Source organism: Macrotis lagotis, chromosome 4, assembly GCF_037893015.1.
Source record: "Macrotis lagotis isolate mMagLag1 chromosome 4, bilby.v1.9.chrom.fasta, whole genome shotgun sequence".
Lineage (NCBI taxonomy): Eukaryota > Metazoa > Chordata > Mammalia > Peramelemorphia > Peramelidae > Macrotis > Macrotis lagotis.
The window spans coordinates 113,834,529-113,848,146 of NC_133661.1; the positions used below are offsets into that span (position 1 = coordinate 113,834,529).

Genomic DNA, 13,618 nt, shown 5'->3' on the forward strand with positions numbered 1-13,618 from the left:
TAGTAGGTTCAAGGCCTGCCTCTGCCATAAACAAGCCAAACAATCATGAACAAGTCAGATCAACTTCTAAAACTACGTTTGAGAGGAGTTGCTAATCTTCATTGTTGAGAGAATTTGCACATCAGGAGTCCCTTACACTAATGGAATCAGAGTAGGAACACTCCAAAAAACATGTATAACCTTCCCCTCCCCTGTTGGGGAAGATAGGTAGAAGGATGACACTTGAATCCATATGTGCATTTTTCTCCTAGAAAGGTTGGGAAAATTGTTTTTAGACAGTGTCTCCAGGATCTTACCCTATTGGAGCAGTAACCAACCTTAGGAATATATCCCATAATGATGAGTTCCCTTGAACCAGAAGGAGAGGGATTTTCAGGGGATTTTGAATTTTAGAGATCATCTTGTTGTGTAACTGTTTCAATTTATAAGGGGAGGGAGGGAGAGGCCTACAAATGGACCAGCTTGCCACTCACACCCTCTGGTGACCATGGATCTGGGGCTCCCCTGTTTCCAGAACACTTTTTATAGGAGCAAAGCCCTGGTAGTAAGAGTCAGTGGTGGTTGAAGGGAAGAGGGGACCATTGCCTGGTGATTGCAGGACATTGAAGGATGATTTGGAGGCTGGTCTAGCTATTTATCTCTATGTCTAAATTCAATATAACACACTTTTGTTTAATGCCTATTGTGTACAAACATGTAATACACTTCATTATGTTGTATAATAATTCTGAGTGAAAGATATCCATACCATTTTTTTGGTATAGATGGTTTTGAATGTCAAATATACTAGTATCCTTGATTGTTGAGGCTCAGAGAAATTCAGCTAGAGATAGGACTTTTTGTTGAGTTCTTAAATATGTTCCAAGCTAAGATGTACCTTAGGATTGACTTTTAAAATCTAATGAATTTAAAGTTTGCATACATGTTATACAGTAATGAATGGTAGTGCTATTAACTCCTATGAAAGACTCAGCTATAAAGATAAACAAGCTAGTAATGATGTGATCATAAAGTTTTATCATTCTTTGACTATTTAAAAAAAAAACATGTCTATAGGAAATCCAGTTTGAAATGACCAAAAGGCAGTTTGGTCTGGAGGTCAGCAGAGAAGTTAGGACTGGATAATTGAGTATATATGAGAAAAATCAGCAAAATTTTGATAATTTAATCCATGAGAGGTAATGAGATCATTGAGCAAAATAGTATAGAGGAAAAGGAGAAAAGGGACCAGGACAGACATCTGTGGGACATCCATAATTAGCAGATTGACATGGATAAAGATCCAGCAAAAGAGTCAGAGAAGTTAGATAGGAAGATAATTAAACATTCATCTCTGACTTGAACAGTCTAAGAAATCTACAAGACCCAGATTTTCTGGCCAACCAGGTATAGCTTGCTTTATTCTTTCAGCTTCAGAATCATCCTGGCAATGTTGCTCTTCTCCTTTGAACAGTATATTCTTTTTGTTTGTTTTTGCAAGGCAATGGGATTAAGTGACTTAACCAAGGTAACACAGTCAGGTAATTTTTAACTGTCTGAGATATGAACCTAGGACTCCTGACTCCAGGGCTGGTGTTACATCCACTTCATCACCTAACTGCCCAATGAAGAGTGTATTTTTATAGAAATTACTTAAGACCACTGTTCTTTAACTCACAAACTGGAATGTTCACGTCTTAGGAACAATGATCACTGACTTATACTAAGGAAAAGAACTAGAAAGCATAAATAGAAGCAGGGACTTAAGGCTCCATTTCTAGGGCAGCAGATGTTCCTGCTAACACAGGCTTGTGGTTGCTTTAGGTGGAAGAAAGTAGAGAAATCCCTTCCCTTCCCTGTCAGAAATCTAAGATAGACAAAGTGCTAGAAAAGAATTCCCTGGGGGCGGCTAGGTGGCACAGTGGATAAAGCACCGACCCTGGAGTCAGGGGTACCTGGGTTCAAATCCGGTTTCAGACACTTAATAATTACCTAGCTGTGTGGCCTTAGGCAAGCCACTTAACCCCATTTGCCTTACAAAAAAAAAAGAATTCCCTAAAAAGCCAGAAGCCTCAAAAGAAGAGGTCTTTCTCTTTGCTCATCTTAATCTATTTACTAACTCCACAAAGTTTATGTCCTTGGCTTAGAGTGGAAAATCAATTTTGTTCCCCTTGCAAAATACATATCCCTCAGCAAGAAGCCAGTGTGTATATCCAGCTTCATGGGAGATACTCTTCTTGATGAAGTTCTACATTCTATAATTTCAACAAGTGAGTTAGGGAGACTCCATTTATTAAGGGTACCTGCAACATGAACTTTAGGAATATCATGCTGGCAATTGTGTGAAAGATGAATTGTGGAGGGGGAAAAGTTAAGGAAAGAAAATCAACTAAGAGTTTACTGAAGCAGTTCAGAAAAGAACTAATGAGGTCCTACTTGGGTGGTGATCATATAAGTGGAAAGAAGAGATGGATGTGAGGAATGTTGTGAATATAAAGATATGAGTTGACAAATGACTAGCTATAAGAAGAAATGGAGACTGAAGAGCTGAAGATGACATTGGGAATGGGATAGGGTGATTAGAATGAGACTGGTGTTTACAAAAGATATAAGGAAGTTAGGAAGAGACATTTGGCAGAAAAGATAATACATTCTGTTTTGGAGTTGTTGAATTTGAGATGCCTGTGGGCTATACAACTGGAAAATTCCAAGAGATAGTTAATGATGTGACATTTGAACTTAGGAAAAGAGACTTAGGGTTGAATACATAAAACTAGAAATGATCATTGAAGCTATGGAAGCTGAGGTCACAGAGAAAAAGAAAGGGTCGATAGCCTCTGGATATAACTATAGCTAAAGAGTAGGATATGGAAAATGATCTAGCAAAAACACAGAGGACTGGTCAGATAGGTAGGAGCAGAACCAAGAATCTCAAAAACCCAGAGAGGAGAGAGAGAGAATCTAGAAGGAAAGAGTAATAAACTGTGCCAAAGGTTGCAAAGAACTCAAAAAGGATGAGGATTAAGAAAATATGATATTTAAAATACTGAAACTTTTAAGAAAGTATTTGCATTAGAATGAGAAGACCTGAAATTAGCTTTCAAGAGGCTGACAAGTGAGTGAGGAGAGGGAGGGTAGGTAATAATAGGAGACAACTTGTTCTAAGGGCTTGACTGGGGAAAGAGAAGGTAGATATTAGGATGATACCTTGAAGTGAGTTTAGAAAGAAGTGAGAATGTTTTAAGAATTGGTCTAGGTGAGATAAAGGAAAGAAGAGATGATATCAAGTTTTTGGAAATATAAAATAGGGGAGAAGATAGAGCTCACAGAGAATGACTTATTTTTCTCAGTTAAAAAAATTAGGTAATGTCCTTTGCTGAGAGGTAGGAAGGAGATTTAAGAGATGTGTAATGCTTGATTTGAAAACTATACTAGAAGAGAGGTTACCTTGCTGCAGTGAAGACCCATGTAAAATTAAATTAACAAATTTTTAAAAAATGATCTCCATTTCTAAGTCATCCTTACTAAGTCTAGTATCAATATTGTGAGCTGGGGATCATTAGGTTGATTAAGGAGAGTCAAAACAATCTAGTTTAAGAACAGTAGATTAAAGCTCCCTTGCTAATAGGTAGTGGAATTGAGTCTTTGCACTGCACTTTTATCCTTGATTGTGGAAATGAAACACCTATAGGTGATAAGATCAAGGGGTGATCCTTCCTTCCTGTAACTTGCTCTAATGGAGTAAAACAGTAGGTCATGGGGCCAGTTAAGTGGCACACTGGATAGAGCACCAGTCCTGGAGTCAGGAAGACCTGAGTTCAAATCTGGCCCCAGACACTTAATTATCTGGCTGTGTGACTTTGGGCAAGTCACTTAACTGCAATGCCTTGCAATAACAAAAAAAGGGACTTGAGAAGATGAAGAAATTAGGAACTCAAACTGTTGGAAGAAGCAACAAGATGGATATTGAAGTTCCATTGTATAAGGGAAGAAGTTGGAGAATAAGGGTGTGAGTTAGGTAGGTATTGAACTAGAGAAAGGTTTCTTTCTCAAGCCTCATTATATAAATAGTAATTATTTCCATTATGGTCAGTCAACTCAGTCAGACTGTGACCTGGGAAAGACCAAGGCCTCTCAATTGCATCCTGGGCTATCTCTAAGCATCCTGATCTATCTGTAGCCACTGGACCCAGAAGGCCTAGGAGGAGACTTTGCACAGCCCTGCTCACTGAAATTTAATCCCCTTTCAAGTCATGGCATCACCTCCCTGATGTCCTGGTCCCCTTAAAGAAGGAAGGCCAAATAATGAGAGGTATTGAACTTCTTGAGGGAGAAGGAGCTGGAGACTGGTAGATAATGGATTATAGATTTGATTATTTTATCTCTCTCTGCGTAAAATCAATCTCAGAGGAGGAGAGGGTGCAGTGATGGTGGCAAATGGTGGGTCCGAAGCGGTGGGGGGGGGGGGCGGGGATGAAATAATCGGACCCTCGATCCAGGACCCGGAGTAGGCCCATTAAGTAGAGAGTAGACTCCATGAAGTCCTCACTTTAAAAGATGATAGGGGTGGCTAGGTGGCGCAATGGATGGAGCACCGGCCCTGGAGTCAGGAGTACCTGGGTTCAAATTCAGCCTCAGACACTTAATAATTACCCGGCCGTGTGGCCTTGGCCAAGCCACTTAACCCCATTGCCTTGGGGGAAAAAAAGGAAAAGATGATAAAGGACGAGCGAGCCTTTTTCGGTAGGCTATGAGCCCCCTTACAGAAGGCTGGGGTGGTCCGGAGGTCCGAGGGCTCCCCCCTCCTGCGTTGAATTCCCAAAGCCCCCGGGCAGAGATGCTGCAGATCTGCAGCAGAGCAGGAGGATTTAATCCTGGGAAGGGTCCCGAGCTTTAAGGAAGCCCCTAGGCCAGGGCAGGCTCTGGAGCCTTCAGTCGTCAGTTTAATTACCTGAAGCTGGAGAGGGCACTGGCATCACCTGGGTGGAGGCAAAGCGCTTTATTCACTTTAAAAGCGCTCTGCAGGGGGGGGGGGTGTCAAAGAATGGCAGTGAAGTAGAGGGGGCAGGAGGCCGGCGCAAGCCTAGCGGTCTGCTCGGGCTGTTGTGGAGGTCAAGTTAACTAGAGGCCTGGGGGGAGGGGGGTTAGCCCGGGAAGTGCTGCAGTAGAAAAGTAGGTCAGAGCCCGGAGAGAAATCCCACCTGTCTCTTTAAGAAGGGTTCCACGCCTGCGCACTTGCGGAAGTAAACACCTCTCCCCCTCCCTTTCTCCCCTTCTTGTAGTGATGTAATGGTCCGTCCCAGAGTGCTCGCCTGATTCTATGGGGGGGAACTCGAATGGTATGACCTGCTGTCGCCTCGATCCCTCGCACGCCCGAAGGTTTCCCAAATGATTCAGTACCCCGCGAAACGGGCTCGGTGGCTCGGCCCAGAGGCGGGGAGGGAGGGAAGGGTAGAAAGGACCGGTCTGAGCCGGTCTGCGGCGCAGGCGCAGTGCGGATAAACAGGAAGCGGGCGGTAGCGGCCGAGGCGAAGTAGGGGCTCCGGGGAGAAGCGGCAGGAGGAGAAGAGAAGGGTAGTGGAAGGGCGGCCCCGGCGGCGGCGGCGGCGGCGGTCGGGAGAGAAGAGAAGGGAAAGCAGTTGGCCTTCCACCCTCGGGGAGCCAAAAAGTTAGCTTGCCCCCCTGTCCCGGCTCCGGTGGCTGACAAAGGGCTCTCGCCGGGCACCGCCGCCTCCTCATCCGGGCACTCGGGCCCCCGTGGCGAGGTGGCGAGGGAGGAAGAGGGGGAGGGGAGAGGAAGGCGCAGCGGGCGCGCGGCGCTCGCTCCCTGCCCCGCGGGCCCAGCAGACTCACCGGGCCGAAAGGCCGGCCGCGAGGACGGACGGAGGCCGGGAGGGGCCCGCAGTGACCGCGGCGGTGGCGGCGGCCGGGGCCAGGAGGATGGTGCAGAAGGAGAGCCAGGCGGCGCTCGAGGAGCGGGAGAGCGAGCTCACCCCCAACCCCGCTCCCGCCGCCGCCACCGCCGCGGGCCCGCTGGAGCCGGCCGCGGCCCCGGCCCCCGGGGAGGGGAGCCAGGCTGGGGCCGCGGGCGGGCCCGCAGCCTCCGCCGCGGCCTCGGGCGGAGCGCGGAGGTTCCTCTGTGGTGTGGTGGAAGGTGAGGGCCCGGCCGGGGCTGGGGGGGCGTGGGGGAGGGGAGCGGCCCCGCCCTGCGCGGGATCGGGGCCCCGCCCGGGATCGGGGCCCCCGCCGCAGCTGCCGCACGCCGCCGTCTCTAATCTCTGCTTTGTAGCTCGGCCCCGCCGCTTAATTCCCCAGCGCCTGGGGGGCCGTTCTGCCGAGGCCTAGCCCCTTGCCCGAGGGCCGCGTGAGGGGCCCGGGCTTGTCCTTAAGGAACTGAAGGACTAGCGCCCACTGCACGCTTGGGAGGAGCCCTCGAGACAACGTACGGTCTTTTTCAGACTTTCGAGCCTTTTTAGAAATGTTACCCGCCCTCGTCGTTAGAAACTAGCTTTCGTGGAGAACAGTCACATAGTACCCGGTGGTTACTTCAAAATGTTACATAAGCTCCTTGAGAGTAGGTGGCGGACGCTTTGCGTTTTGTAAGTTTGAACAGATTAAAAAGTAACAATTTCCTAGGCAAGAGCCGACTGGGAGCCTTCCCCTTCCGGCCTTCGGAGTTGTGGTTTTTCTGAGCTTCCCCACCCCGACTGAGTAAGCTTTTGAAACATTTTAACTACCTAGAGAGAGTTGGCTTGCATTCTTCACTCCTTTTCTTATGTAACAGATACTTTAGTATATCAGAAAAACCCCCTATATTTTTCCTGCTATAAAAACCAAATAAAATAATTACCTAGCCGTGTGGCCTTGGGCAAGCCACTTAACCCCATTGCCTTCAAAAATCTTAAAAAAAAACCAAATAAAGGTAGGAAATGTTTTCCAACTTGGGAAAGGAATCCCTCGCTAGTGGAGGACTTTCTGGCTTTGTTCCTAAGTGCTTACGAGCAGCTGTGAATTTGAAACTGGGTGGAGGCCTTTTTTGTTTGCTCTGAAATAGTTTGACTCACCAAGTTAAAGCTTTTTTTTGTAGGGCTACTGGGGTGAAGAGCTAATAGTTTCCTGAGGCAATGGAGAGAAAGACCTGTTTATTAGTCATTAAATTACTTTGCAAAATACTTTTGTATGGCCTTATTAAGGTTTCAGACTGCTTTTGGCTGCGGCAAATGCTTATGAAAATAAAACTATCATGACTTAATAGCTGATGTATTTATTAGCACCTGGCTAGTTAAATGTAGCTAGAAAGAATCCATTTGGAGAAGCTGCTTATCTTTACCTCATGGGGGCATGTGAATATATACATTATTTATAATTATATATATGTATATATACACATACAATGCACAAAAATATGTTCATACACTCTAGTAGTGGCAACATTGTATTCAGATAATGGTAACAAATGGGGAAGAGCTCTCGGATACTTCATTTTGTTTGTTTTTCAGAGCAGAATTGTGCAGTTCTCCTTTCTGCCCCTAGAGGCCATTTTTCTATGTATGTTCTCTTGTGACTGAGCACCTGAGTCAGCACTGATTCTTTGTTCTTCAGGATTGGCTCCATTCCTAAAACAAATAAGAGACAACATAACTTTTAAGTACATACAGGTTTCCCTCTGCCCCTCCCCCCCAACCAAAATCCTTGTAAGTTATTGCTGGTGCATATCTACACTTGGACCTTTGGTTTGAAGAAAAATAACCTTCCATCTTTCTGGTTCAATCAACTAGAGTCATGATTGTAATTGGCATTATAAACTCTTAATTTAGCATTCCTTATACAGTCATCCTAAATCTAAAGAAATCAATGGTTTTTTGCTTTGGAATGATTTTCAAAAAGGATGTTCATTAATAGAATTTTTTCTGCTTTTCCTAATGCCAAGACATTAGGAAAGCTGTGAACTGGTTAAAATTTTCTCCATAAAGGCTTCTTAAAAGAATCTATAAGGGATAGAACATGACAGGATTATATGCTATCTTGATTAGAGTGTCACTCTTTTAGTGCCTTCCTTATTGAAGTTTATTGGAACTTATTAAACTTAAGATTTTTGGACAGCTTTCTGTAGATTACTGGTTTTAGAAATATGCTTTACTCCCAGGATTTGCCTGAATCGATATTAGTGAGCACTTAACTGTGAAAATAAAGTAAAGATTGTAGTAGGAATACATTTTCTGTTGAAACATGTTACCATAGTAGAATGGGGGGGGGGATTTAGAGAGCCTTCTTCCTCTTAAAATCATATGACCAGAACTGGAAAAGGCCTTCAAGATTAAATATGTTCTTTATCAATTATAATATCTCTGAGGGATGTAGTTACTCATTTTAAAGATGATGTTATAAGGAGGAGGGGGAAAAACTGGTGTAGAAAGAGTTTAGGAGTAAGGAGTACCCAACTCCAGGACTATGTTCATTCAACTGTTTGGATCATATATTTGTCCACTTTTTTTTTTTTTTTGGTAAGGCAGTGGGGTTAAGTGACTTGCCCAAGGTCACACAGCTAGGTAATTATAAAGTGTCTGAGACCGGGTTTGAACTCATATCCTCCTGACTCCAGGACTGGTGCTCTATCCACTGTGCTACCTAACTGCCCCTGTCCACTGTTTTTGTTTGGGTTTTTTTAATATGATTTTTTGTTTTGGTCCTTAATATTGCTAGTTATTTTGTCTTTCAGGGAAATTGTTCTGGGAAGGGCAGGTTTTTAAGAATTTTCTACTTTTAGGGGCGGCTAGGTGGCGTAGTGGATAAAGCACCGGCCTTGGAGTCAGGAGTACCTGGGTTCAAATCTGGTCACAGACACTTAATAATTACCTAGCTGTGTGGCCTTGGGCAAGCCACTTAGTCCCATTTGCCTTGCAAAAAAAAAAAATCTAAAAAAAAAACAAAAAGAATTTTCTACTTTGGAATCTCTAGAATGGAGGTGATGAAGAATTTCCTATCTAGGCCTCCTACTACTTAATTTGTTGTGACTTTGCTAATCCCCTCAAGTTCCATCAGACAACAATAAAAATTATTACATCCAAACCAAGAATTAATTTTAAGTGATTTAATGTGTGTGAATAATCTGGAATTTGATTGATACCTCTGGTATCAGGGTATATCCATTACACCACCAGTGAACTCCCAACCCGAATTTAGAATTGAAACTTTATACAAATTGAAAGGAAGGTGATTTAGTTGGTTTTGAACTGTGGAAAAAATAACTTGAATATTACTTTAAATCTAGGATTTTATGGAAGACCATGGGTTATGGAACAGAGAAAAGAACTCTTCAGAAGGTAAATCATTCTTTTTCAAAGGAGAGAAATACAGGTACTTCTCCTTGTAGATGTAACATTTTCCTTTCATGTGGAATTCTTGATCACTATAGATTTACTTGTGAATAATTTGCAGTTCTAACAGTCTTTTGTTTTGATCTTTGATTTGAATATTGGTACTTTTTGAAGGAATATGGGGGACTTCAAGGCAAGAAGAATGTGTGAATTTTCATACTTGTTTCATTATAATGTCATTCCATACGTGTGCAAACAACTACTTAAACATTTTATTCCCCTTTTTCCCCTTAAAGGCTTCAGAAATGGGAATTAAATACATATTTGTATGCACCAAAAGATGACTACAAGCACAGGATGTTTTGGAGAGAGATGTATTCAGTGGAAGAAGCTGGTAATCTTTTTCCTTTTAAACAATGTTTTCTGAATATGTGTGTGTGTGTGTATACATTTATGTGGCAGAGGGAAATGGGTGTTTGTCTAATCTTTTATCTCTTGTGTGAGGATTTCAGTAATTGATTTATTTAGTATTTCCCAATTTGTTTTCTACTTTTTCTGTGAATAATTGATTTTTAGGACTAATTGAAGTCAAGTTTATGGGTTTAATTTCTTGGGAATCAATTACTTTAATTCATTCTAAGTGTCTAAAAAATGTGCTACAGAAAATAAAGGAAAACTCTTACTCACTTGCACTTTTAAGTTTACATAACACTCCTCGACAATAATCAACACTCTAAGGTAGGTAGAACAAATGTTTTTATTCCTCTCCAGATGAGGAAACAAGTCTGAGGGGTTTTGACTTCAGAGTCAAGGCAAAGCTCATAGAGCTTAGAGTGATTTAGATTTATAGTGTCAATTGATAAAATTATGACCTAGTCATGAGAAACTGATTTAAAATCATGCAGCTAGGGGCCGCTAGATGGCGCAGTGGATAAAGCACTGGCCCTGGAGTCAGGAGTACCTGAGTTCAAATTCAGCCTCAGACACTTAATAATTACTTAGCTGTGTGACTTTGGGCAAGTCACTTAACCCCACTGCCTTGTAAAAAATAAAAAACAAAAAAAATCACACATCTAAAACTTTCAGAGAGGTCAGAGGCTAACTCCTCATCCATTACTCTCATTTCACAGAGAAATGAAGTCCAGGAAAGGTACATGACTTGCCCAAAGTTCTCAGAACAAAATTGTAATTTAAACCAGGACTGCTCTGTGACTCCAAATCATACTTTCTGCTGTACTGTGTTTAGGATATGAATAAGTCAACTCAAAGTCTATCTCTACTACATTGACTTTCTGGTGATGACTCAGCTTTAATAAGCAATAAAAGCAGTTTTTAAGCCCTTATAAATTAAAATATGAACTCTCCTCACATAGAATAATAAGTGAATAGAGGAAAAGGTCTTACTGCTTACTGCTCAAATTATCTTCATAATCACCAAACTGGAATTTGGAAGGATATTGGCCAGAGGACAAAATCTAGCCAAGAGAAAACATTTTGTTGTTGTGTTGGGTTTAACTGGGAACCAGTTAAATCTTTGTTACTTCTTTACAGTTGAATTCAGTTAAGCAATCTATTATCAAAATTATAAAAGTAAAACTATTCAATTAGTATCTTGAGTTATTATTTTAAAATGTAAATGATTTTTTATGTTAATGTTAAGTCTTGCTAAACAAAAATTCTTTGGAATTCTTTGGAAAAATAGTATGGGATATATTAACGATTCCATTAAATTTGTTATTTTAAATTACAACTTTTTTTGTTTAGATTTTGTGTTAAAACCATCATTTATAGCTTAAAGATGCACAATTAAATAATTTGTATTTAAAGAATAGCAATAGCTTGACATTTTTGAAAAATGGGGAATGGGGATAGTTTTTAATTTGATTTCTCAAAGATGAAAGGTTAATTTTTTCTAGTAAAAAGGTAATCTATGTCATTTGTAAATTAATACTATTGCTAATATTTGTGTCATATAGCTGTCTTTACTTTTTTCCCTCTACCCCTAAATAAAATGGTACCTAGCCTGTATATCTTGATATTCAAAATGGCACTCACTTTGGGGGGGGGTGGTAAGGCATAGGGTTAAGTGACTTGCCCATGGTCAGTCATGCTGCTAGGCAATCACTAAATATCTGAGGCTGTATTTAAACTCAGGTCCTTCTGACTCCAGGTCCAATCTATCCACTGTGCCACCTAGCTGCCCCTATGGCATTCACTTTTGCCAAAATTAGGCAAGTTTCTCTTTCCCTTTTTTTATACCAAATTTACTAGAAACTTGAAGATTTCGGTTGCAAGCTTGACTTGCTTTGCTTTGAAGTGTTTTCTAGAAGGTATGAAATTATCTGTAAACTTGTCTTTTGTTTTTTTAAGAACAACTTATGACACTTATTTCTGCTGCACAAGAATACGAGATAGAATTCATCTATGCCATCTCACCTGGATTGGATATCACCTTTTCTAATCCTAAAGAAGTATCCACATTGAAAAGAAAACTGGATCAGGTAGTTCTTTGTTCCTTAAAGGTTGGGTTAAAGATGAGTAGGTATTTTTATATCAAGTTAGAGAATTGCTTCCTAGCGTCTGAAAGGAAATAAAATTTCTACCACCTTTAGGGCAAATACATTTTATGCTTTTGTTGATTTGTAAAAGGAAGTTGAGAAAATTTCACCTCCTGAACGATCCAGTTCAGCTCAGACAACATTTTTAAAGTGCCTTCAATGTACCAATGTAAGAGATAGAAAAATGAATGAGTCCTTCTCAGGTAGCTTGTATTTTTACTTTGAAGGTGAGTAGGGTAAGAGTGAGGCAGGGATTTATACCAAAGCAAATATACAAAGTAATTTCAGAACCTGAGTGAGAATGCCAACAACTATAAACTGAAAGGGATTCTTATAGAAGTGGCATTTGAGCCAAGTGTTAAGAGGGTGTGGGGGCCAGGTTTTCCAAGAGGGAAAGTGTGCTAGGATAGTGAATAAACCTGTTTAAAGATACAGTACTCAGAGATTGAATGATATATTGACTTGGCCAATTTGCCTCAAAAAAATAGCTTCCAAGTAATCTAGGGAAAGGTAGATCTGGAGCCATGTTGTGAAGATCTTTAAATGCCAAACACAAGCTTATATTTGAACTTAGAGGTAAATAAAAAAAAAATGCCACTGGAACTTCTTTAGGACAGAAGTAACACAGGCTCGTTCTTTGCCAATATAAATTTTAAGATGATATTGAGAGGGGGTGGCTAGCTGGCGCAGTGGATAAAGCACCGGCCCTGGAGTCAAGAGTACCTGGCTCATGACTCCAGGGCTGGTGCTCCATCCACTGCGCCACCTGGCCATACCTACAATTATTACTATTATTTTTTTTCATGTTAATTTTTTTCTCTCCCCTTTACTTTATCACTCAAGTGAGTCTATATTTTGGGGGGGGTATTTTGTTTACTCTTAAACAAGAATGTTTTATTAATGTATAAAAAAATTGTACAAAATGAGAAGAAATAAATATTTTTTTTTAAAAAGTACCTGGGTTCAAATCTGGTCTCAGATGCTTAATAATTACCTAGCTGTGTGGCTTTGGGCAAACTACTTAACCCCATTTGCCTTGCAAAAACCTTAAAAAAAAAAAAGAAAATATCTAATATCTCCATTGTATCCATCAGTTGATGGACTAGAATTTAGGAGAGATAAAGATGAGTCAGTATTTATTATTTATGTGCCAGGCAGTGGAGAGACAAAGTCAAAAATGAAAATATGTAACCTTAAGAAACTTTAGATTTATGGAAGAGAGATGTTTCCATAAATAAGTACATACAAAATAAAAGTAATTTTTGGAAATAACTTTGTGTAGGCAATGGAAGATGGTACGTGTAGAAGCAGAAATTAGATGGCAAAGAAGCCATTGAATCTGGCATTGAAGAAATAATTGGTAATTTTAGGAAGAACAGTTTCATTTGAGCGAGGTTGGGATCAAGATTGCAAAGGATTAGAAGAACAAGTAAAAGCAGTAAGAACTTTTTTACTAGTTTGGCTAATAAATAGATTGAGGTTATAGGAGGGTCTAGTGAGAGTTATTTTGTTTTGGTTTGATTTGGGTTTCCTTTTAGGATAGGGGAATTGGGGCATGTTTATGGAACAGAACTGAGTCAGTAGATAGAAAGAGTTTGAAGATTGGTCAAAATAGCCTCATTACATACAACATTACTAAGTTTGCTTTATACAAACCTAGTGGTGCTTCATAAGACCCTTTCATTGAGTCCAGGAGGTCAAAACAGTTTACAATAATATTAAAATGTTATTTGTGTATTAACATGCACCTCCTTATTCCAACTT

At 41.0% G+C, this 13,618-nt stretch overlaps 1 protein-coding gene and 1 long non-coding RNA gene across 5 annotated transcripts in view; one reads left to right on the forward strand and one right to left on the reverse strand.

Annotated features, from left to right (window-relative positions):
- The window catches only part of LOC141521369 (uncharacterized), a 45,772-nt gene extending 39,831 nt beyond the window's left edge, over positions 1-5,941 (reverse strand). Inside the window, exon 1 of the long non-coding RNA XR_012477904.1 lies at positions 5,833-5,941. This is a non-coding gene — a long non-coding RNA (uncharacterized LOC141521369). The remainder of the gene's footprint in view (positions 1-5,832) is intronic.
- Positions 5,495-13,618, forward strand: part of OGA (O-GlcNAcase) — a 29,187-nt gene continuing 21,063 nt past the window's right edge. The window contains exons 1-4 of one of the 4 annotated variants that reach the window (XM_074233857.1): positions 5,495-5,512; positions 9,251-9,302; positions 9,593-9,690; positions 11,667-11,797. In XM_074233857.1, coding sequence (XP_074089958.1) covers positions 9,274-9,302; positions 9,593-9,690; positions 11,667-11,797 — 258 coding nt within the window. In that variant the 5' untranslated portion in view covers positions 5,495-5,512; positions 9,251-9,273. Of the gene's footprint in view, positions 5,513-5,628; positions 5,648-5,904; positions 6,134-6,278; positions 6,422-9,250; positions 9,303-9,592; positions 9,691-11,666; positions 11,798-13,618 lie in introns of those variants that run through there. The other 3 variants (XM_074233856.1, XM_074233854.1, XM_074233855.1) reach the window with 3 other exon arrangements.